The sequence below is a fragment of the Epinephelus moara genome, chromosome 20 (genome assembly GCF_006386435.1).
Source record: "Epinephelus moara isolate mb chromosome 20, YSFRI_EMoa_1.0, whole genome shotgun sequence".
Classification (NCBI taxonomy): Eukaryota; Metazoa; Chordata; class Actinopteri; order Perciformes; family Serranidae; genus Epinephelus; species Epinephelus moara.
In genome coordinates, this window is record NC_065525.1 from 38,468,985 (window position 1) to 38,493,916 (window position 24,932).

General features: G+C 39.2%; 1 protein-coding gene across 1 annotated transcript; it reads left to right on the plus strand.

Annotated features, from left to right (window-relative positions):
* Positions 1 to 805: 805 nt before the first annotated feature.
* nox5 (NADPH oxidase, EF-hand calcium binding domain 5) lies at positions 806 to 24,165 on the plus strand. Its single transcript, XM_050073818.1, has 17 exons — positions 806 to 890; positions 3,268 to 3,407; positions 4,796 to 4,946; positions 5,538 to 5,748; positions 6,482 to 6,719; positions 6,977 to 7,130; positions 7,389 to 7,561; positions 9,809 to 9,991; positions 10,814 to 10,946; positions 12,105 to 12,247; positions 12,628 to 12,831; positions 13,386 to 13,430; positions 14,294 to 14,418; positions 15,114 to 15,198; positions 15,296 to 15,395; positions 21,143 to 21,309; positions 23,948 to 24,165. Exons 2-17 carry the CDS (start codon positions 3,288 to 3,290, stop codon positions 24,077 to 24,079), a joined length of 2,364 nt encoding a protein of 787 aa, XP_049929775.1. The 5' UTR covers positions 806 to 890; positions 3,268 to 3,287; the 3' UTR covers positions 24,080 to 24,165.
* The last annotated feature ends 767 nt before the right edge of the window (positions 24,166 to 24,932 follow it).

Consider the following 24,932-nt stretch of genomic DNA (forward strand, 5'->3'; position numbering starts at 1 on the left):
ATCTGTATTAATATGAACAGTTTTCATAAAGTATTTAATATCTGTAGGTAATTTTTACTCTTCGATAAGACATGAGTAGATGATTATCAGTGTGGATTTTACAGCTGTAACAGTTAATCAGTTAATTGATTATTCGATCAACAAAAGGTTATCAGCAGCTTTTCTTCAGCTTGTTGAGCTCTAATTTATTTAGTGGGAATAATTGTAAATTAGCAAATGAAGCTAAATAAGTAGGAGAATTGTCATCATTATTATGATTATTATATTTTTTTATTTTTTATAGTTTGTGTGTGCTGTTTGCTTTTGGGCTTGTGGCCATGTTAGTCATATAAATTGTACATTTTCTTTGTAATTATTTTACAAAAGGATAATCAGCAATAACTGGTATAACTGATTATTTGTTTCAGTCAATTTAAAAGCAGCTATTCCAAATAATCCCTTTCAGCCCGTGAGATCTGAGGATTTGATGTTTTTCTTTGTTTTCTGTCACAGTAAATGGATTATTTTGGGGTTTTCAACAGTTGGTCGGTCACTGTGGGCTTTGAGAAAACTGAAAGATTGATCAAGAAAATAAACTGCAGATTGATCAATAGAGAAAAAGTTATTTGGAGCATTTGTGGATCCTTAACTCTGAGCTCTCTGTAGTGTGAGTATGTAGTTCTGATCCTGGCTCAGTTTCATCGTATTGGCTGTATCCTCATGTTTACTCCTGTTGTGTTGCTGCTGCTGTAGTGTCCCAGTCTGTCCACAGAGACGTTCAGTGGTCATCCGTGTGTCAGCTCCAGCTGACAGAGACAGGACCTGTGACGAAGAGGAGCAGATGAAGAAACAGAAACATTAAAGACGTGGGATATAAACAGCTGAGGAGGCAGCAGGATTCTCTGCAGCAGGTAAAACTCTGTTTAAAATTTCAAATCTGAGCAGGTTGTGAAGTTATGAAATGTGGAGCTACTGTGGATCCAAAACTAAACTCATTTGCAACTTTTCTTACAATCAGTTTATTGTTTGAGTCATTTTCTAAGCAGAGAAACCAAAAATTTGATTGTTCCAGCATCTTAAACACAATAATCTGCTGCTTTTCTTGGTCTTTTATCTCAGGAAAGTGAATATTTGTGATTTTTGGACGTTTAATGATGTGAAAATGTGCTTCAGGATATTAAAGTGAACATTGTTTTTCTGACATTTTATAGTATGAAATTAATCAAGCAATTGTTATCATTAGATTAGCTGATGATAACAGTAATCTCTAATGAAATGAGATGTTATTCTGTAGTCTGACAGGAGCTCAGTCTGACGTTTATTCAGATTTTATTTTTTACTAAATGCGGTTTTGTTTATTTAAAACTGGGGAAAAAACTGAACTGCTGCACAGAAACAGCATTTTGTGTTTTCACCACAAACAAGATACATAAAGCAAAGCAGAAAGAATGTAACTGATTTTAAGACTTTAACAAATAACAAATTATTTCATTATAAATATTCTTGTAATTGTTCATTAAACGGTGAAAGAAAGAAGCCGGAGGATCTGACGCTATGGAGGAACAATCTGTGATTCATCAAGTTTTGATAATATAATTATTGCGGTGTGGTTAATTATTTGTTGTGTCCGATGATTTTCAGCCACAACATGTGTGTGTTATTTTGTTCTTTCTCTGCGGCTGACATCTCCATGGCAACATCGTACATGTTGCAGCAGTGTATCAATAGTGGTCCCTCTGTAGGAATACAGCAGGACGTCCACAGGACTTCAGCTGTTCATGAAGGTTGGACAGTTGAGCCACACAGGTCATTATTATCAGATTGTGTGTTAAATAATATAACATGTTACTGCAGATAAAGCACTGTGTGAGTTCCATAGTATACATTTAAAAAAAAATTAAGGAAATGAAAGGAGTGATCTGTAAGGTTCCTCTGCTGTCTGTGTTTACACGGAGACTTAAAGGAACACTTCCGCCTTAAAATGACCATTTGTAAATCAGTGATGTCATGTTAACTTGAATTCATGAAGAAATCTTTGTTGTTCTTGCATGCCTCCACGATAAACGGCAAACGTGTTTATTTATTGATTGATTGGGGACCACGTTAACAACAGCAAAACTATATCACAACAGGCACATACACAGACAGACCCCAGGTGGTGCTCATGCACCTGCCCTTTTGCCCACTGTCTAGATAAGTGCCCTGTTTGCGAGATGTTTTTTTTTCTATTTCTTTCAATAATTTTAAATTTTAGTTTTTAGATTTGGCCCATGGCATCCCCCTGCCCCTTCCTCTTCAACTTCCCTTGCGGCAGCTGCACGTAAATCGAACCCCTGCAGAGCAACATCACGTCTCCCTCATCTGCCTTCATGGCAGCCACGTGACAATAGTGTTTGCCCTAAGCCTTGGCACTCTGTCTTTGTTCTGAAATTAAACCACTGTTAAAACATCTTAATACAGGCAGTCTAATGCAGGCAGTAACCCATTGTTGACATGCGTCAAGTTGCTGTCCAAAGTCCACAAGTCTTTAAAGTAAAACTCAACTTGAAATAATGTTTACGTCTCCCACGTTGCATCTCTGGTAATTAATTTTAACAAAAATGTAACATGCAGTTTGGGGCTGCAGTGCATAAAGAGCACTGAGGAGGAGTGTGGGGCTGCTCGTTTCTGTTCTCTGGGACTCTTAAACAATATTTACAGCTTCTTTAGAAGGTAATTGACATGAGTATTTAAAAAAAGGAGGGGAGAATGAGAAGAGGAGAAGAACAAATTGAGAAGAGGTGTTTGTGTTACCACTTGAACACACATTTTTGTACTTTGATAATCAACGGTTTAGAGATTTGATTCATTTGATTCATAGTCCTGCCTGAACTAACGCTATGCTCAATTTTTGTTGAGATATAACGGTAATCTTGGAGACATTCAGGCTGAAGAAATCTGAAGTTTCATCAGGTTCCACAAATGCGTAGTAATGTAATATGGTGTTGAGATAATAAAAGGGGACTTAGGATCGACCCCTGAGGAACTCCACAGATCAGAGGAGCACAATCAGGATGGAGACAGAGACGTTTAGATAAAGAGATGGAAAACATTCATGTTATCAGGCATCAAAGAGCTGTCAGAACAAGAGAAGTGTTCCTCTTTGAGACAGAACTTCCCCTTTTCCTGTATCTGCTCAGTCTGTCCACGAAGTTTGTCTGACTGGAGGAGGTGCTAAAGGAGGTGCGATTATGTTTATATTACAGAATCATAGTGAAGTTTGACGAACTGTTGGTTTGTGTCTTCCAGCAGCAGCAGAGCCGGTCACCATGAGTCTGGACGAGGATGCTCGTTGGCTGGAGTGGGTCACAAAACAGTTTGAGACCATCGCCGGAGACGACAAAGAGATCGACATCGACGAGTTTAAAACGGCTCTCAAGGTCAAAGAGGTGAGGCAAACATGAATACTCATATCCTAAAGTTAAAGTATTCAATTCATCCCATGACTGAAATCTGATTCTCTGTGACATCATGACTATAGATTACAACTTTAATCTCATAATATTTCGACTTTATTCTCGTAATATTATGACTTTAATCTCGTTAAATTACAACTTTAATCTCATAATATTTCGACTTTATTCTCGTAATATTATGACTTTAATCTCGTTAAATTACAACTTTAATCTCGTAATGTTATGACTTTTTCTCAGTTATGACTTTATTCTCAAAATATTACGAGTTTTTTCTCGTAATATTTCAACTTTATTCTCGACATCTCCGATTTTTTTTTCTTTAATGTGGCCCTAATACTCCGTCGTAGTGTCCTCCTATAAGGACATCACATTTTGGGTCTACTTGACCTTATACTTCATTCTACTTAACTTTGAGCTGTTGTCCTCATTCATGGGCACTTTTTTGTGCCATCTAGTGGTAGTAAGAGAACAATACTCTAAGGCCCTGATTGCACAGAAAGCATTTTAGCAGTTGAGGAAGGTTTTCTGTAATTGTTTTTAATGAGAATGAAAATTTTTGCTTGTGTTGTGACACGTTTGGCATTTCTGTGCTCTAGGCGCCTGGCATTTTTGCTTGAATGCTCTGAACTCCACGAGTTAAAAAAATTCAGAGCGGAAAAGCACCCCACGTCATCACTTTTTTCACCATTTATTTCCCATTGTCCAATCAGATGATTTGAGAGGCGGGCCTTCTGTAGTGGTCACGACAACAAGTTTACAGTTGGTAAACAATGGAGGAGAAACTGGTGGTAGCGGTTGCTGGATACCCAGAGCTATATGGCCTGATGATACACAGCAGGTTGTCAAACTGTCCCTGAGTCATCCTAAAATGGATCTAAAATGGACCTGATCCTCGATGATGGCCTGGAACTGGCCATCATGGAGGTGAAGCTCCTGGACCAACTGGTGGTACTCCCCATGATCCACCCTCTTTTTTAGGGTCTCATGTAGATTTCTGTTTCCCTGTGCCCAACAAACTATTTGCTGACAGCCTCTCACCCTCAACCAGAGCTACAGCAAATACCCTCTGCCTCAACATTTTAGGAACTAGATACTCATTACTGTCAAATAACAAAAAAATATAAATAAATGGTAGATTGATTACACAATATACAGTTAATTTATTGCAATATATTTTAGCACAATACTCAAAATAACAAGTTTCAAATTGCAATAATATCGTATTGTGGAGCCTCAGATGATTCCCACCCCTAATGAATGGACGTGTTCAGGTAAAGTACAGGTGATCACAGACACACTGACCTTTGCTGTTATATCTGATCGTGTTGAGATGTGTTCTGATGTGTGTGTTTTTTCTGCAGTCTTTCTTTGCCGAGCGTTTCTTTGCGCTTTTTGACTCTGACGGCAGCAGCTCCATCAGTCTGGACGAGCTGCTGGAAGCTCTGGAACTCTTGATCCATGGCAGCGAGACAGATAAGCTCAAGTTCCTGTTCCAGGTCTACGACGTGGACGGTCAGTAACCCCAATATATGTGCCTTCTTCCTCCAAACACATCAGTGAGCCACACTGTTATTACTTAATTTTATACATCGTCCAGCTTCCACATATACTTACTAGAGCACCAAATGTGGATTAATCCGCCGCTGAAAATAGTCCCGGCAAAGTCACTATTTTTTCTTGTTTGTTTGAGGAAAACACTGATGAAATAATTTGTGTTTGTTAAGATCTTCAGTAGGAACCAGTGGGCTTGGAGCCGAGAGACACAGACAGGAAGTCAGACAGCGTTGAAAGATGGACTAATATGTTGTTGATTTGAATCTGACAATAAGAAAAATATTGAAGAACACCAGACTGGTCCTTTAATGAGATACTCTTTACATGTGATCATCTGTTTCAGTTCTGTTTCAGGAGATATTTCAGGTGTTATGACGAACTCTTCTTTCATTTTCCAACTTCCTACATTTCCCAGAATGCCACTGAGATGTCTTTGAAAAAGTTAGAGGCTGTTCTTTGCTCCACACGTTCAGTCTTTCAATCCATCCACTCTGAAACACACACACAGTCTCATCTCTCAGTGTAATTGAGGTAAATTTTGTCCTACAGGCAGCGGTTCAATCGATCCAGACGAGCTGCGAACTGTTTTGAAGTCATGTCTACGCGAGAGCGCCATCTCTCTGCCGGAGGAGAAACTGGATGATTTGACGCTGGCGCTGTTTGAGTCGGCCGACAAAGACAACAGCGGCTCCATCACCTTTGAGGAGCTCAAAGCTGAGCTGGAGAACTTCCCTGAGGTGATGGAGAACCTCACCATCAGGTCAGACACCTGCATTTAGTGTCTGCACTTATTATCCAATTATTTGATTATTATTTATTATTCCTGTTATTTATTATTTTTCCTCCTTTTATTATCATTTTTATTCATATTATTAAATATTATTCATTAATCCTATTATTTTATAATTATTTAATATCCCTATTATTTATTATTATTTTATTATATATTATTCTATTTATTATTATTGTTATTTTTAGATATTTTTCCTAATATTTATAACTGTTCATTATTCCTATTATTTTTTATTATTCATTATTTTTTATTTTATTTTCCTGGAATTTATTATTATTTAACACCCCTATTGATTTTTTATTAATAATTACTCCTATTATTTATTATCCCAATTATTTATTATTGTTCTTATATTATTATTCATCATCCCTCTTATTTGTTATTATTTATTATTCCTCTCATTTATTATTTTTTACTATCCCTATTATTTATTATTCCTTTTATAATTTATTATTATTTATCAACCCTATTATTTTTATGTATTATTTTTTATAATTTGTTATTATTCATTATTCCTTTTATTTATTATGTTTATTAAACCAGTTTAAATCTGTATGAGGTCAGTTAATTGTGCTGTTTATGTAAATTAAACATCCAAAATTGTTTTATATCTCAGTAAACTTTTTTTGCAAAATTTGAAGGCGATGTTTGTAGACACAATTTTCTTTCTCCTCCTCCTCCTCCTCCTCCTCCTCCTCAGTGCTGCTAACTGGCTGAAGCCTCCCGATTTGGATCAGAAGAAGCGCCAAGCTCCTCGTTACCTGACTCGAGCCTACTGGCACAACAACAGCAGGAAGTTGCTGTTCCTGTGTCTGTACGCCTGCCTCAGCATGCTGCTCTTCATCGGGGCCATGCTGCAGAACCGTCACGGCGGCGTCTGCTTCATGGTGGCGAAGGGCTGCGGACAGTGTCTCAACTTCAACTGCACCTTTGTCATGGTACGACACGGCTCAGAGCTGCAGCTGGAGGAGCTCACGTGCTGCTCCAGTTTCCTGTCTGAGAACTTCATCATGATAAGAATTGCATATTTTTAAAAACAAGTCCTGAGAGAAAATCATTATCAGCTAACAAGACTGAGAATAAGAGAAGCTTATCTTTGATCCTGTTAGAGGAAATAACATTAAAAAAAACAGATAAATACAGAAAATAAGTTGTGATTATTTTTATGGATTTTAATGAAATATGTTGTGTTCAGGTGCTGATGCTGCGTCGCTGTCTGACGTGGCTGCGGGCGACGTGGGTGGTGAGGGTCTTACCTCTGGACCAGAACATCCTGCTGCATCAGATCGTGGGCTACGCCATCTTAATCTACACGGTGGTGCACACCACTGCTCACGTCTTCAACTTCAGTACAAACTCACTCTGTCTCTTCTTTAGCTTTGAGTTCACGTAATGATGGGGAGAGTTTCATAAATGTTACCTCCTGAATATCATAACTCTCCTTTTATTTCACATGATTATCAGTTGACTACTTCGTTCTGCAGCAGGGGGTTATTTAGTTAAAAATCACCTTTGGTATAAACACAGCAGCATGTTTTAATGATCAGCCGTGAGCAGTGAATGTAGTTGACACACAGCTGAAATATTGTTTGTGTCGTGTGTTTCAGTGCAGATGGCAGAGAGCAGTGAGTACCACCTGTGGGAGTACCTGCTGACCACGCGGCCGGGGATCGGCTGGGTGAAGGGGACGGCCTCGGTGACCGGGGTCGTCCTGCAGGTGTTGATCAGCCTCATGGTGCTCTGCTCCAGCACCTTTGTACGACGCAGCGGACACTTTGAGGTAAAAGGAAACTAACCATGTGAGTGCGTTTCCATGACAAGGAGCCATGGAGCCAGTGCAATGAGCAAACAGCACAGGAATCATCACTGTATCCTATATGCTCAGTTTGGGTGGCTCTCTTTAAAGTTTCATAGACTTTTTCATTGGCATTCTCTTGTTTATAGAACTCTACTTGACCTACTTCCACCATATTTATCTGTGTACATTAAGCAAAAAAATGAAAATGGTTTTGCTGTCCGTTCTCATTTTATTGTCTCTACCAAGGGTACATACAGAGTTTGGTAGGTGAGCATGCAGTCACTAGTTCCTCTCGGCCGTTTCAAAGCTCTGTTGTAGGATTTTTGTACACAATCTTCTACACTCACCGACCACTTTATTAGGTACACCTTGCTAGTACCAGGTTGGACCCCTTTGCCTTCAGAACTACCTTAATTCTTGGTGTCATAGATTCAACAAGGTGCTGGAAAAATTCCTCAGAAATTTTGGTCCATATTGACATGATGACCTCACACAGTTGCCGGCCAGAATAATATCAGTAACTTATAATGATGGATGTAATTACAATTTAAAAACCTACCCTTTGATGTTAGAAAGTCAAAAGTCAGAACAAAGGAATACTTCTCACATCTATTTCCAAACAGGTGAGTAGGAGAGGGACGAGCAGAGCCCAATCAATAAGGACATTTATACAAAGTGTTTTTAAAGAGCGGCAACACACAAACATGTTTAAGTATCAGTTCAGTGATTGAAGTGATTATCAGAAACTGAAGACATAATGAACACCAGTTCATTATGTCTTCAGTTTCTGATAATCAGTTGTTCTTTTATCTCAGACATGTATTAAGGTGTTACATACCTTTTTAGGCTTCCTGACATGTTCCTGAAGATTTCCACCTTCCTCAGAAGTGTCACTTGGTTGTGGACGTGTCACAACCACCTCCAAGTGACACTTCTGAGGAAGGTGGAAATCTTTTTAAAGATTTCTGGTCTGTCAGAGCTGCTCACACGTCTGCAGAGTCTCAGTCTAACTATCAAAAATAATGATTTTAATGCTGCACCTAAATGTTGCAGCATTAAAATCATTATTTTTGCAAGTTAGACGATGTGCGGGAATTAAAGTTGAAAGTTAAAAGTTGAAAATGAAATCCTGGAGTTAAGTTAGTTTTCACTGTTGTCATAAGAAGATTATTTTGGGGTTTCACTAGAAGGACTTTCAGACGTGTGAGCAGCTCTGACAGACCAGAAATCTTTAAGAAGAATAGACGACACTACACAACACTACACGTCACACACACAACATGTTGTCGTGTTGAGGCTCTTTGAAAACACTTTGTTTACAAGTCCTTATGGATTGATTATCTCTGTATATAAAACAGTGATCTCTCCACCTCCACTCACACTCAGCATGTTTTTACACACACACTCGCACATACACACACACACACACACACACACACACACACACACACACACACACACAGCTCAGTGTGTGTGAGCGGCTCCCTCTGCTGTTTGTGCTCACTTGTTACAATAATCTTCTTTTTTTATTATTATTATTATTATTATAATACTCATACTATAATAATGATAATAATAATACACATAGTTATTAAGAAATAATTCATGAATATGTGAAGTAATAAAAGGGATGTAGTGACAAAATGAATGAAAATAAATAAATAAATATTCAGCTGTAGTGTGAGGCTTGGGGGAGGTTGTTACACAGGTATATAGGTGCTGTTAATGAATGGAGTCCAGTATGTTTTCCAAAGCTATTTGTCTTTCTATTGAAATGTACTGAGAGAGTAGATGATGCCACTGCAGTGTTGAGAGGTTGTTTCTGTCTTTACAGTTCAGTAAAATTGTCTTTTTAGCGACTGTTACGGTGACGAGTACGGGTTGTTCATGTTTTAGTGGCGGTTCAACTGTATTGAATATGGGTCATTCAGAAGATGTTATTGTCGATGTGCATCCAGGAGTTGATGTCAGAGGATATAATCTTCTGTTTTTATTCTCATTTGTTGTTTTATTGTCCCGACACTGATCTGAGAAACATTCAACATCAGAATCAGAACAAAACAAAAGTCTAAAAGAAAAGACTCCATGTTTTTTGTCTGGAAAAGTAAAGCATGATGACATTAAATATTTCTAACTGACCACTTCAATGATTCCACCCTCCGTCTGTCAGGCACTTCATAGAGCTGCAGACAGCTTCCTGTCTCAGGCTGTGTGTTGTGTGTCCTCCAGGTGTTTTACTGGTCTCACCTGTCCTATGTGTTGGTCTGGGCTCTGCTGGTGGTTCACTGTGCAAACTTCTGGAAGTGGTTTGTGGTTCCTGGTTTGCTCTTCCTGCTGGAGAAGATCGTGGGAATCGCTGTCTCGCGCATGGGAGGTCTTTACATCGTCGAGGTCAACCTGCTGCCGTCAAAGGTAGGGATGCACCGGAGCGACTTTTTCAGACCCGATACAATACCTGGGTTTTGGGTATCGGCCGATACAAAGTACCGATCTGATACCACTGTTTATTTAATAAGTTGTCTGCCTCACTGTGAGAAAGTGACTGGGATCAGTTTTTATGTGTTCTTCTTCTGAAGTTTTAGAGTCACAACACTTGTGGAGATCCAAGGGGAGAGGGGGTAGCAACACAACTCCACCTAATGGAGGCTTACAGCGCCCCAGATTCAAACCTCCCAAATCACATAATTGAAACCACAAAATATCTCCATACTGCTTGTCCGTAGTGATCCAAGTGTCCTGAAGCCCCGACATAAAAAGTTGTTTGGAAAAACGTCATTTGAACAGTCAGAGCTACAGGCTACAATGAGGCTAAAAACAGAGTTTAGATGATGTTCTTCCAAACAGCTTTTTATGTCGGGGCTTCAGGACACTTGGATCACTACGGACGAGCAGTATGGAGATGTTTTGTGGTTACAGTTATGTGTTTTTGGACGTTTGAATCTGGGGCGCTGTCAGCCTCCATTAGGTGTAGTTGTGTTGCTACCCCCTCTCCCCTTGGATGTCCACAAGTGTTGTGAGGACTCTAAAACTTCACCTGAGCCTCCCTCAGCATATGGGTGAGTAGGTAATGGCTGAATTTTCATTTTTAGGTGCACTATCCCTTTAACTTCATCATCAGGCCAGAGATGGTTGATGTGGCTCTATCACAGCAGTGAGCTTTGTCTACATCACATTAATGACAGCATGATGTAATGTATGAATGTGTGATGTTGTCTTTTCTGTTTCTGTGTGCAGGTGACTCACCTAGTGATCAAACGTCCTCAGTTCTTCCATTTCAAACCTGGAGATTACGTCTACATCAACATTCCCGTGATCGCCAAGTACGAGTGGCACCCGTTCACCATCAGCAGCGCTCCGGAACAGTCAGGTACGCCTCAGCTCTCACACAGTGGTGGAAAGTAACTAAGGGACTACTTCAGTATTTCCATCTTATATTGTGATATTGGGAAATATAAGGAAATATTGTACTTTTACTGCACTATATTTATCGGACAGCTTTAGTTACTTTAATACAAGATATAATCAATAATGAATGATGATGTATTATTACAGTTATTAAAATGAGCTCCACCTTTACCAGCTGCAACATTAAAGTGATGAACACATTAATGCATCGATAATCATAATCAAACAATATAGTATGTATTATTACGCATCATGAGTACTTTTAGCTTTAATACTTTTGTTTGATATACATTTTTAATTTCTCTTAACTATAATGGATTATTAGGACATGATACGTATAAAAAAACTAAGCTTTGTCTTTGAACAGTAAGAAGTACTGAAAACAAAAATGATGTCCTCATATCAAGGTGATGAAACAAGATGATCACTTTCCACCTCAGAAACATTCAACCATTTCTAAATGAAAAAGATGCAGAGACATTGATCCATGCCTTTAATGTGCATCTGCTGCTGGTTTAATGGAGGTTCCCAGCAACAGCTAGAAGAAGATCGCTGATGCAGCCTTTGTCAGTGACGCCCCAAAGCTATGGAGCACACTGCCTATAGATATCAGGGAAGCTAGCTCGCTAAATATTTTTTAAAGAACGCTAAAAACATGTCTGTTCACCTTAGCCTTTAACTAGCTCTGAATTTCCCGATACAGGTCTGAAACTCGTTCTTTTTACGCTTCACGCTGCTGCAACTCTTTTAAATTCTTACCTGATTTTATGAATCAGCTCTGTTTTATGTCCATTATGTCTGTTTTCATGTGAAGCACCCAGTGCTCATACTGCCCTTATTGTAAAGCAGTTTGTGCTGCATTTCATGAATGAAAGGTGCTTTATAAATAAAGTTGTTTATTGTCATCATCATCATTATTATTATCATTATTATTATTATTATTACATGGGGACAATGGGTTTATTGTTAATAGTCTATAATGAAGTGCGAAACTTTGTATTTCAGAACATTAATGTGCAAAAACAAATTTGCAAACAATGCAACAATTATTCATACTCAAAAGACAGGACCCAGAATGAGTGTTTTAAAGTGTTTCAGTGCTGTGACCTTTGACCTGCAGAGAGTCTGTGGCTTCACATCCGCTCGATGGGTCAGTGGACCAACCGCCTGTACGAGTACTTCAGAGAGTCAGACAGCGAGATGGTCAGCCCGAAGAGACTGGCCACCAGCCTGAGGAACCGGAGACAGCTGCTGACGGCCCAGGTTCAACACACACACACACACACACACACACACACACACACACACATAAACACACACATAAACACACACATTCTTGTACTTCTACTTTTGTGAGGACCCTTATTGACATAATGCAATAAGCCCCTAACCCTGACCTTAACCATCACAACCAAATGCCTAACCCTAATCCTAAATTAAACCTAATTCTAACCTGAACCCTAAAACCACGTCTTAACCCTCAAACAGGCCTGTGAAAAAGTGAAGACCAGCCAAAATGTCCTCACTTTTCAAAAATGTCCTCACTCTGTTGCTAAAATACGTTTTCCGGTCCTCACTATGTATCATGTACGAGTACACACTCACTGGCCGTCAGGTTTTCATGATATTTCTCCTTTTTACAGGAGGAGCTGTTCAGCTCCACAAACAGTAACGGAGCCGTAGCTTATAACGAGGATGACGCCATCGAGCTTAAGATGTACCGTCAGAACGGCTTCGAGGCCGATGAGGCTCCGCCCTCCCCACCTTCTGGATCTCAGGGCCTGGCGGAGCCTCTTCCAGATGGGCTGGAGCCGGCAGAGCGAGGAGAGGCTCCTCCACTCAGAGAGGTCCCGACACATGTCTTCATTTTATTAAAAAATATCACAGTTATTTAATCTTTTATCTGTTATTTCTGACGGCATATCAGGGCCACTGTGGGTAAAACAAATAAAAATATGGAGTCAGGGGAGAGGGGTAATATTCCGAGAAAAAAACTATATATATATATATGTATATTATATATTTTATGATTCGATTCTGAAATCAAAAGTATTTCCTTACCGCTAAATCCAATTGCAAAGATCAATTTGATGAGGTCATCCACTGCAGGTGTAATGCACAGCAATTGTCAGCATCTGTGGTCTGATGAGGTTGTGATGCAAAGTTACTCAATGTGGTTCCTCGAAATAAAATAAAATAAAATAAACAATTTCTCTAAGATTTTTTCTAGTAAATTTGTGGCTGACATTTCAGAAAAAAGTTTTTCACACAAATTTTCCATTGTAATTTCAGAAATGTTTAGTTTTTTCTTATATTACCCCCATATTAAAAAAAAAAAAAATCAAATTTAACCTTCCATGTCTCTAATATGCTGACGTAATGATATGATATTAAATTGCAGGTTTCTGCCAAGTTTGGTGAGAATCACAGATTCTGCAACATCAAGGTGAGCAAATACAAAAACAACATAACTGACTGACAAACTAGGGCTGCCCCCGACTAAGAATTTTCCTAGTCGACCAATAGTCATCATTTAGGGCCATTAGTCGACTAGTCGCCCGCATGTTTGCGATATAAATTTAAATATTAAATGATATATTTTGGGCAGGGCAACACAATGGTTTGAGTTGAAGGTGTGAGAATAAATAAGGGCAACACAATGGTTTGAGTTGAAGGTGTGAGAATAAATAGCATCAGTAACATTGTTAACACTGTGCTACATTACAGAGAAATACAAACCGTACTAATGAACCTTCATTAATATAGGCCTATATTTTATCTACAAGTGCACGTCACACACTGAGCAAGCCGCCTGTTAATGACGCTGTGGGCTAATGGGCATGTAGCTACTTCCATGTTTCATGATTTAATGGCTTAATTAAAAAAAGTCAACGGAGTTTGCTGATGTTTGAACAAATCCTCATAATATTATGGCCAAATTTTACGAAAGGCCATTGCACTTGTTTGGAACTGGTGGCGCCCCCTATTGACCGATTTCAAAATGATCAAACACACATGGTTCATCTTTGTTATTTAACGTACCCTGCAAGTTTTGTCATGATTGGACAATTCATTTCTGATTTCTAGTTTGATTTGTGTTGTCCCATGCCCATTTTTTGCATGTGTAGTGCCCACTAGTGGTCAGCTTGAATAAAACTTTCAGGATAAGCTCCTGGTGCGTGTTGCAGCCTTTTGGGCTTGAACCCCTAGTTAAAAAGACGGTGGCCATCATGGCTTTAAAAACTGTAAATCTACCTGAATGTGTGTTTTTTGACAGTATTGAGATGCAGTGTTCTCTGTGTGTGTCAGTGTTACGTAGACGGACCGTATGGGACACCTACGAGACAGATCTTTGCCTCTGAGCATGCGGTCCTGATCGGGGCCGGTATCGGGATCACACCATTCGCCTCCATCCTGCAGAGCATCATGTACCGGTGAGATGCCAAATTCCTGTCTCGTTCCATCTGTTGCTTATCTGCTTCAGTGATGGTATTTTATATTTATTTTATTCTTATTGTTCTTTTTATTTTCTTAAAATTGCCACATTTTTTTTGCTTGAATCCTGCATGTTTTTTTTAAATCCGTGATCAACCATGTAAAGCACTTGAAACTTTGTTTTGAAAATTGCTTTATAAACAATGTTTATTATTATTAATATTATTATTAATGCAGGCATTTTTAACTATTTTCTGACATTTAATTGACCAATTGATTCATCAGTTAATCGAGAAAATGAGGGACAGAGTTTGAGGATGGTTCTGTCACTTTTTCTGCTTTGTAGTTGTTATATTGTTTGATAATTTGTTCTTTGAGAGCAACAGTCATGGGATGTTTTTTATCATGTGATTGAATGAGTTCTAAAATATTTTTGGGGCATTTAATGCTTTTATTATTGAGCAGTGGAGAGTTAAACTAATACCATTAACATACACCCAAACTACACAGCGTCTTTCTCCCAACATGCCTGAAATAAAGCTGACAGACATTTTTAGGAAAAGGGTGTCTGAGCTGGTCTGCATGAGGTCAGAGAGGCAAAGAATGAATATGGTTCAGGAGAAGAATATACACTGTGTATAAATCTTCGTATGTGACCCAGCTGCAGCTGTGATGTCGTTCTGATGTTATACAGATACCGCATGAGGAAGCAGAACTGTCCGAACTGTAACTACTCCTGGTGTGAAAACATCAAAGACAGCGAGATGAAGTTACGCAAAGTAAGAAAACAGCACAGACTACATCATGTTGTAGTTTGATGAAATAATTGAGAAAATGTGAATGATGGTGGACGTGAGTCTGTTCTGGACCCTGCAGGTCGACTTCATCTGGATCAACAGAGACCAGAAGTCGTTTGAATGGTTTGTTAGTTTACTGACCAAACTGGAGATGGACCAGGCTGATGAGGAGCCAGAAGGTGGGAAAGAGTGAAATCAAACTTTATTTATGTCAATCAATATATAGATAAAAGAAAGATTGCCATCCTTTAGTCCAAAATGGTGCAATTTGAACCCGACCTTGAGAATATGAATTGGGATCACTTCATAGAAATCATCATTATAGGCCACATCAAGTCTTTGCATGTTGCTCTTCCTATAGGAGCACCACAAGTGGGCACTGGGCAGTATACAGCGGAGTGCAAAATGCTCCACAAAGAACGATCTTCACATCAACTGAATACATGCTATATTTGCGAGTGTGGATATCTTCATAATCAGATAAATCATTGACAGTATCATGGCCAAGATACGTAATCTCATTCACATTTTTAGAGCAACACCAGATAAAAAGAATTAAGGAAATACTAATTTTCTGTCTTCTTTACTAATCTGATGTTGCTCTTATTGGCGTTATATTGGCGTCAGAGTCTGCACCATAGTCAGAGCAAATTTTTAACAGCTGTTGTAGGCCGGCACTATACGAGCAGAAAACTACCAAAACACCTGCATACATAAGATGATTTATTAAAATATTGCCAACCCTGTGTTACATGCATTCAACTGTTGGGACAAGTCATCCATGTATAGATTAAAAAGAAAAGGGGACAGAATGCCGCCCTGTTGAACTCCGGTACTTACATGAAATGATTCTGATACAGAGCATCCCCATCTAACCTGCACAGACTGATGAGCATAATTATCCATTATCCATATCCCCTCTACGATGCAATTTATTGAGTAATTTCTCATGATTAATGCGATCAAAAGCTTCAGAGGCATCTATAAAGCACATGAGCACTGTGGAGTTCTGACGATTATATTTACCTAAAATTTCCTTTAAAGCAAAAATACGCTACATGCGCTACATGCATCGTAAGTTGTATCTTAAGGTTTCCCTTAAGCTTACGGGCTGTTTCCCAGAGTCTCCTTAGTGAAGATATATCTTCTGAAAGGTATATCTTAAGAAGGGCGGTCCGAAACACTCGTAAGCTGTCCCTTAGTGATGTGCTCCGTTCATCCTGTCACAGTTTGAGCTTTATTAGGCCAAAATTATGCTTTTTAAATGGACAGTTGCAGTATAATTCACATCTAGACTACTTGCGCAAATTACATCATTAGTTTAAAATTAACTTCATGAAAAATAATAATGAATATTGTGAATATATAGGTTTATTTATTTTTTTATTGATTAATTCATTCGATTTAATTTTATTTTCCTGAAACTGCGTCAAAACGCTCGTCTGGACAGAAATTTAGTGTATGTGTGGACTAGGCTTCAAATAGATGAGCAGATGTTCTGTAAAAGGCATAGCCTCATTTATGATATAATATTTGATGGAGGATCAAATTATTATGGCAATACTTTTTATATTATAACGTCATTTATTTGCCTTTATATGAGATCAATCGATGCGTGCATCATCGATTAATACACTTTCAGCACCGTGGTGAAGAACAGCTCCAACTTAGGATGTACCTTAGCAGCTCTCCTTACCAGCACCCGCTAAGGGACAGTTTGGGAAACACTCATAGGAAAAGACGTTCCTTCGCTAAGGTATATCTTAGAAACCTTTGTAGAGCGGTAAGGTACATCGAAACTGGGAAACAGGGCCCTGGTTGTCAGTTGTAGTGATGTATTTTTCCAGCCTTTCCAGGAGGATTCTCTCCAGCACTTTATGCCTGGTTCACACGACACGATATCAGCCAGATTATAGCCTGGCGCAGTGTTGTACGATGTCGGCATAGATCATGAACGACAATGAGTATCGTACATGATAATCCATCATTTCATCTTGTGTAATGTGTCAGAGTAGACAACAACCGACGCTGCGCCTGGGATGTCTCAAGACATTCCAACAGAAAGTCTAGCATGTTTGATTTTATTTTGTCGTTCAGGACTTCTCCCGTCACAGCCGTCACTTTGACCAATAGAAACAGAGCGATCTGCTGCCGTAGACAACTGTACGACAACAACACCACAGCCTTTTAGATATTTCCTCTAGGGGTGTTACCACGACAGAGTAAAATGGGAAAAATAAGGGCGTGAAACAGCAGAGGCACTTCATCAACCCGCTGAGTACTGCCATTAGCATCATGCTGTCATTTCAAACTCAACACTTACTGTATATGTTTCAAATTAAAAGCCCCTTATAACTTCGGTTGAGAGAATCCCTTCATTTTATGAAAAGGCTTTTATTGTGAAACATTTGCAGGAACTTGTTGTGGAGGATTCAGTGACTTGCATAGTGTGCATGCGGTACTTCAAATGTAGCTCCTGTCATCTGGTGGCACTTTTTACGTGACTACAACAACATTTCGGCTGGCACATGAACAGACACAGTGACTGAAATAATAGTAAAAGTAATAAAAATAGGACAAGAATAACCCGATGACATCACACACGTCGTGAAAGACGACCAGGGATAATTGGTGTGGACCATCGTGTAGTGTGTCATGTCTGTCGGCCAAGTCACAGCACGATTTTAGGACTCCACAATCGCCTAATGTGACATAGTGACTTTCAGAACGGGCAGAAATGTTGTTAACTGTGAACCAGGCATGAGGCTATAGGCCTAAAATTTTCCATGCTATTTATTTTAATGAATAGCATGGCATTAATCATTAAATTAAAAACTATAACCAAAACTTATAGTACAGCACTCCTTTACACCTCAATATGTTTTGTTTTTGTTGGTATACCTGTAACTTTAACTGTCATCATTTCTGTTGCACCATTTTTTCATAAGAAATTATTCATCAGTTTGGAATGAAAAACGGTTACGATGAAGCTCCGCCCATCACCTGACTCATCTGAAACAAACAGGTTGAAACAAGAAACAAGTTATTATTCTGTCTCACTGAGACGACACACACACACACTCACAGAGACGGGCGGTGGGTTTCACCTTCAGACCAAAATCACTACTTCCCCAGAGAGAGGACATCTACAGGAGGGAATAAGGAGAATACTGGAATACTGCCACTTCCACCAGCTGCTGACTTCACACACTGAACAGAAGTTTTACAAGAGTGAAGACTCAAAGTGAAACTAAATTTCAGGAAACAGGGAGTGGCTGAGCTGTCTACCTGCTGTGATTTCAGCCTCACTCAGAGACAAAATGGCTTCAGGATTCGTTGACCTCCACTGCCGTGTCTGTCTTGACATCTTTAAAGATCCTGTTGTCCTGTCATGTAACCACAGCTTCTGTAAAGACTGTCTGAAGAGGAGGTGCAGAGAGAAACGAACACATGAGTGCCCACTTTGTAAGACAATATATTCAAAGGCAAATCCACCTTTAAACCTGTCTTTAAAGATGCGATGTGATGCATTCTTATTGGAGAGAGACCAGAGAGCTTCAGAGGCTCTCTGCAGTCTGCACTCTGAGAAACTCAAACTCTTCTGTCTGGACCATCAGCAGCCGGTGTGTGTCATCTGCAGAGATTCAGATAAACACACCAACCACAGATTCAGACCCATCGATGAAGCAGCACGACCACACAGGAAGGAACTTCAGGAAACTCTGGAGCCCTTAAAGAAGAAGTTACACATTTCTGAACATGTTAAGGAGGAATGTGATAAAGCAGCAGAACACATTCAGGTCCAGGCCCAACGCACAGAGAGGCAGATTAAGGAGCAGTTTGTGAAGCACGCACAGAGAGGCAGATTAAGGAGCAGTTTGTGAAGCTTCACCAGTTTCTAGAAGAGGAAGAGGAGGCCAGGATGGCTGCTCTGAAGGAGGAAGAGGAGCAGAAGAGTCAGATGATGAAGGAGAAGATGGAGGCTCTGAGCAGAGAGATAGCAGCTCTTTCAGACACAGTCAGAGCCACAGAGGACGAGCTGAGAGCTGAAGACGTCTCATTCCTGCTCAACTACAAGGCTGCAGTGGACAGAGTCCAGCAGCGCCCCCTGCTGGATGATCCACAGCTGCCCTCAGGAGCTCTGATAGACGAGGCCAAACACCTGGGCAACCTGACCTTCAACATCTGGAACAAGATGAAGGACATGGTCTCCTACACTCCTGTGATTCTGGACCCAAACACTGCTGAGCCATATCTAGCGCTGTCTGAAGATCTGACTAGTCTGAGACGAGGAGAAGGACTGCAGCTTCCTGAAAATCCAGAGAGGATTGATGCTGACGACATCTATCACTCTGTCCTGGGCTCTGAGGGCTTTAACTCAGGGACTCACAGCTGGGATGTCGAGGTTGGGGATAATAAAATCTGGGGCCTTGGTGTGTTACCAGAGTCTGCCGATAGGAGAGGAGACTTTGTGGGTGAATTATGGCTTCTGTGGTTCTGTACAAATGAATACTCAGCAATCGCCCCATCACGTACAACAGTTGATTTCCGATGTGAGAAGAAGGTTCAAAGGATCAGAATGACTCTGGACTTCGACAGAGGAAAATTGTCATTCTCCGATCCTGATACTAACACACACATATTCACCTTCAAACACACGTTCACTGAGAAACTGTTTCCATTCATTGACACTAGTTGTGAAGTGCCTCTGAAGATTTTACCAGTAAATGTCCGTGTGACTGTAGAAAAAATAGATGGTGGTGATGTTGATGCTGATGATGATGATGATGATGATGATGAAGATAATGATGAAGATGATGATGATGCTGATGATGATGATGATGATGAAGATAATGATGAAGATGATGATGATGATGATGATGACGTCTAAACTTTTGTCTACGTGGACATGCTGTGGTTGTGGTTGATGTATTTTCTTGTTTATAGTGTTTTGTGGTGTATTATGTTTTAAACTGTATATTTTTAAACACATTTTAGGTCTACATGTAAAAGCCCAGAGTTGAAAATTAGCAACAGCTATAAACTCCGTGTGCAACACATCAGTCCCATACTCTGCACTGGAGCTATGTTAAATGGCATCGTCCCTATCAAATAAAAAATAAATTGATAAATAAGAAGATATAGATTGGTGTTGTGTCGTTATCCTCTGGTGCGGTAAAACCACCATTGTGACTCTCTCTGTCTGTCTGTCTCTCTGTCGGTCGCAGTTAGATTAAATGAACAATTATAGATAGTGCAAAATAGCTAACAAGTGTGCAATTAGTTATGACCAGCAGTACAAACAAATGGTTGGAAATTGGTTTGAATGTTATTCGAAAGCTTATTTTCTACACAAGTAATATTCATTCTGTTTTTATTAAACAATTTAAATTGTATTTACCATCTTTGCTGAGCAACAGTTTGTGTGAAAGGAATTAAAATCTTGTCCCTTATAGACACCTGTTCCAAATGTTTACCAGTTAAGTTCAGTGATTGAAGCAAATAAATTTCCCCCTTGGAGATTAATAAAGTATATAAAAAAAAATAATTAAAAAAATACTAATTGTGTTTGTTGGAAATGGGGCTTAACTCAATATCATTGTGGCTCAATAATGATCGAGGGTCACAGAAAACAAATTCGACATCCACAGTCACAGTATTCTCTCCTGTCACGAGACACTGTGGGGACATCCACTATTCTCATTCTTCTTCTTTCCACATGTCAACACATCTGCTGTCTGAGTTAAACAGTTGTTATCTCTGTTACAGTAGTAACAATTGAAAGAAAGAAGATCAATATAACAGCTGATTCATAACTAATAAATGGTTGTGTATTTATTGATGTATTCAGGGACAACCACACACAGAGAAAACCAGGATTCTATTCAGACAGAAATAAAACCTGTGTTAACCTGTTTTCTGTCAGGCCGATTCCTGGAGATGCACATGTACATGACGTCAGCTCTCAGTAAGAACGACATGAAGGCCATCGGCCTGCAAATGGCGCTGGACCTGCTGGCCAAGAAGGAGAAGAGAGACTCCATCACCGGACTGAGGACCAGAACCCAACCTGGACGCCCTGAGTGGGGGAAGGTGAGGACACTCTGTCATGTGGTGTGCTGAAGACAGTTAATGTGGAGATCATAATTAAACAGAGTACAGAATATCAATGTGCAACGTTCCATATATATCATGTAGTCTAGGGCTGCCACTAATGGTTATTTCAATTATTGATTCATCTATACATTTCTTTAATTAACTGATTAATCCTTTAGTTGATAAAATATCAGGAAATAGTGACACAAGCTGACGTCTTTAAATGTTCTGTTTTGTCTAGCAGGTTAAACTTAAACCTGCCACAGACCAGTTTTTAATAAGGTTTAACTTAAACCTGCTGCAGACCCGCATTAACTGAGGTTATCAACTAGTCAACAGTCACGAGTGCGTTCATGTGAAAGAGGCGGGGGTGTTAATTACGAGTGACATCATCAGAACCATGAATGAAGTAAGCTGCTTCATATGATATGTGATGAAACAGTACCTAAAGTGTGTATGACTGCAAGACACTACAATATAAATGGCGTGGGATGTTATTAGGGAAAATGTTGAAACATTAAAAATACCATACAAAAATTCATCGTTGGCCAAGATTTTAATTACATGTAGTTATCACTGAGCTATATGTGACATTAGTACTTTTTTCGCTGTTTAGTTGGATGATGACATACTTATACTATGACTTTTTTTTCCCTGAAATTTTTGACGACATACTGTACTATGACTTTTTTTCTGCAATTTTTGATGACGTACTATTCTATGACTTTTATTTTGCAATTTATGACGACATACTAGACTTTGGCTTTTTTTCCCGCAATTTTTGACGACATAATGTTCTATGACTTTTTTTCGCAATTTTTGATGACATACTATACTACGACGTTTTTTCATGATTTTTGATGGCATGCTATACTATGACGTTTTTTCCCTGCAATTTTTGACAACATACTATACTATAATTTTTTTTCTGCAATTTTTGACGACATACTATACTATGATTTTTTTTCTGCAATTTTTGACGATATACTATACTATGATTTTTCCCCCCGCAATTTTTGATGACGTACTTGCTATGGCTTTTTTTTTCTCGCAATTTTTGACAACATAATATNATTTTTGACGACATACTATACTATGATTTTTCCCCCCGCAATTTTTGATGACGTACTTGCTATGGCTTTTTTTCCCTGCAATTTTTGACGACATACTATTCTATGACTTTTTTCCACCATTTTTGACGACAAACTACACTATGAAGTTTTTTGTGATATTTGACGACATACTATACTATGACATTTTTTTACGCAATTTTTAACGACGGGCGGCACGGTGGTGTGGTGGTTAGCACTCTCGCCTCACAGCAAGAGGGTTGCCGGTTCGATCCCGGGCGTGGGAGCCCTTCTGTGCGGAGTTTGCATGTTCTCCCCGTGTCAGCGTGGGTTCTCTCCGGGCACTCCGGCTTCCTCCCACAGTCCAAAGACATGCAGATTGGGGACTAGGTTAATTGATAACTCTAAATTGTCCGTAGGTGTGAATGTGAGCGTGAATGGTTGTTTGTCTCTATGTGTCAGCCCTGCGATAGTCTGGCGACCTGTCCAGGGTGTACCCTGCCTCTCGCCCAATGTAGCTGGGATAGGCTCCAGCCCCCCCCGCGACCCTCAAGAGGATGAAGCGGTTAGAAGATGAATGAATTTTTAACGACATACTATACCTTGACTTTACATTGTATGACTTTTTTTCCCGCAATTTTTGATGACATACTATTGTATGATTTTTTTTTACACAGTTTTTGATTACATACTACGACGTTTCATGATTTTTGATAACATACTATGCTATGACTTTTTTTTCGCAATTTTTGACGACATACTATTCTGTCTTTTTTTTCCTGTAATTTTTGANACGACATACTATACCTTGACTTTACATTGTATGACTTTTTCCCCCGCAATTTTTGATGACATACTATTGTATGATTTTTTTTTTTACACAATTTTTGATTACATACTACGACGTTTCATGATTTTTGATAACATACTATGCTATGACTTTTTTTTTTGCAATTTTTGACGACATACTATTCTGTCTTTTTTTTCTGTAATTTTTGATGACACTATAGTACAACGTTTTTACCCAATTTTTTAAACAACATGTACGTTTTTTTTCCCCCACAATTTTTAGCAACAAACTATAGTATGAAGTTTTTTCGTGATATTTGACGACATACTTTACTACGACATTTTTTTGTTGTTGCAATTTTCAAGGACATACTATACACTACAGCGTTTTTTCGTAATTTTTGACAAACATGGTAGACTATGACTTTTTTTCACAATTTTTGACAACAAACTTTAGTAAGCTATAGTAAATCCAACAGGACATTAGTTATTTATGTCTAATAGTACAGAATGTTGTAATAATTGAATGTACACTATTTTACTATTTCATGTTATTATCGTAGAGGTGAGGCCTACTATCGTGTCTGTCCCTCATCGATTTGAGCCTTTAAAGAGGGGGTGCACTTAAATATATAAAATATAAATAACATAAATATAAATGTGTATGACTTCTTTGTGTCTATATAGCACATTGGTCATTTTTTCTTTTCACCAGTGGTTGTTCAGTCTCCAGGTCTCTAATGAATCAGGTGATGTTGTGTTTGTGTGTGTCTCAGGTGTTTCAGAAGGTGTCGGAGGAGAATAAAGGGAAAGTCCACGTGTTTTACTGCGGTGCTCCTGCTCTGGCTAAAGTCATCAAAGCTCAGTGTGAACACTTCAGCTTCAACTTCTACAAGGAGAACTTCTGAGGTCACCTGCTGTTCAACACACAACTCCTGCTGCGTCTCCCTGTGTGTGTGTGTGTGTGTGTGTGTGTGTGTGTGTTGCGTGCGTGCGTGCGTGCGTGTGCGCCATTGCTTTGTACCCTGTTTGTTTTTTTTCTCCCAGCAGCTCCATGACGACCATCTGTGTTGTGTTTCCTGCCTGTTTGTTGGACAGTAGAAGAATACTCATCATGTTCATTTGTCATCATAAACATAAAGTACCTGTGTCGATGTTGTGATGACTCACTCATGTCTGAATGTAGCAAATCAATCAGGTAATAAATAATAATTATTATTATTAAATGATAATTCCCTCTGATCTCTCCACTGATCCAGTCAGTCTTTGGAATTCATCACATTTCAGGCGATGTTAATTTATTATTTGTGGAACCTTCTCGACTGTGTGTACTCAGTCCTTTCTTACATTTCCCAGAGTGCATCTCAGAAATCCACAGGGAGGCAGCTCTCTGTGATATTATAATGGTTCATACATGTGAGCCATCCCAGGGGAAAGATCGTAACCTGTACGTTACCATTACCTTACCGTTTTCGGGCTGTACATCCGTCTGTCTCATTCTTGTGATTGCAATATCTCAAGAACGCCTCAGGGGAATTTTTTCAAATTTGGCACAAACATCCACTTGGACTCAGCAACAAAATTAATAAATTTTGGCAGTCAAAGGTCAAGGTCACTGTGACCTTGCATTTGTCTCATTCTCATGAATGAGATTTCTCAAGAAAGCCTCAGGAGTTTCCCCAAGTTTGGCGCAAACGCCCACTTGGACTCAAGAATGAACTGAATTCGGTGGTCAAAGGTCACTGTGACCTTGCAAAACAC

Coding starts and splice junctions, on each gene's coding strand:
- nox5 (XM_050073818.1), top strand. CDS start 3,288: ATGAGTCTGGACGAGGATGCTCGTTGGCTGGAGTGGGTCACAAAACAG. Junction 7,562..9,808: donor GACGCAGCGGACACTTTGAG/GTAAAAGGAAAC, acceptor TGTGTCCTCCAG/GTGTTTTACTGGTCTCACCT. Junction 15,199..15,295: donor GCGAGATGAAGTTACGCAAA/GTAAGAAAACAG, acceptor TGGACCCTGCAG/GTCGACTTCATCTGGATCAA.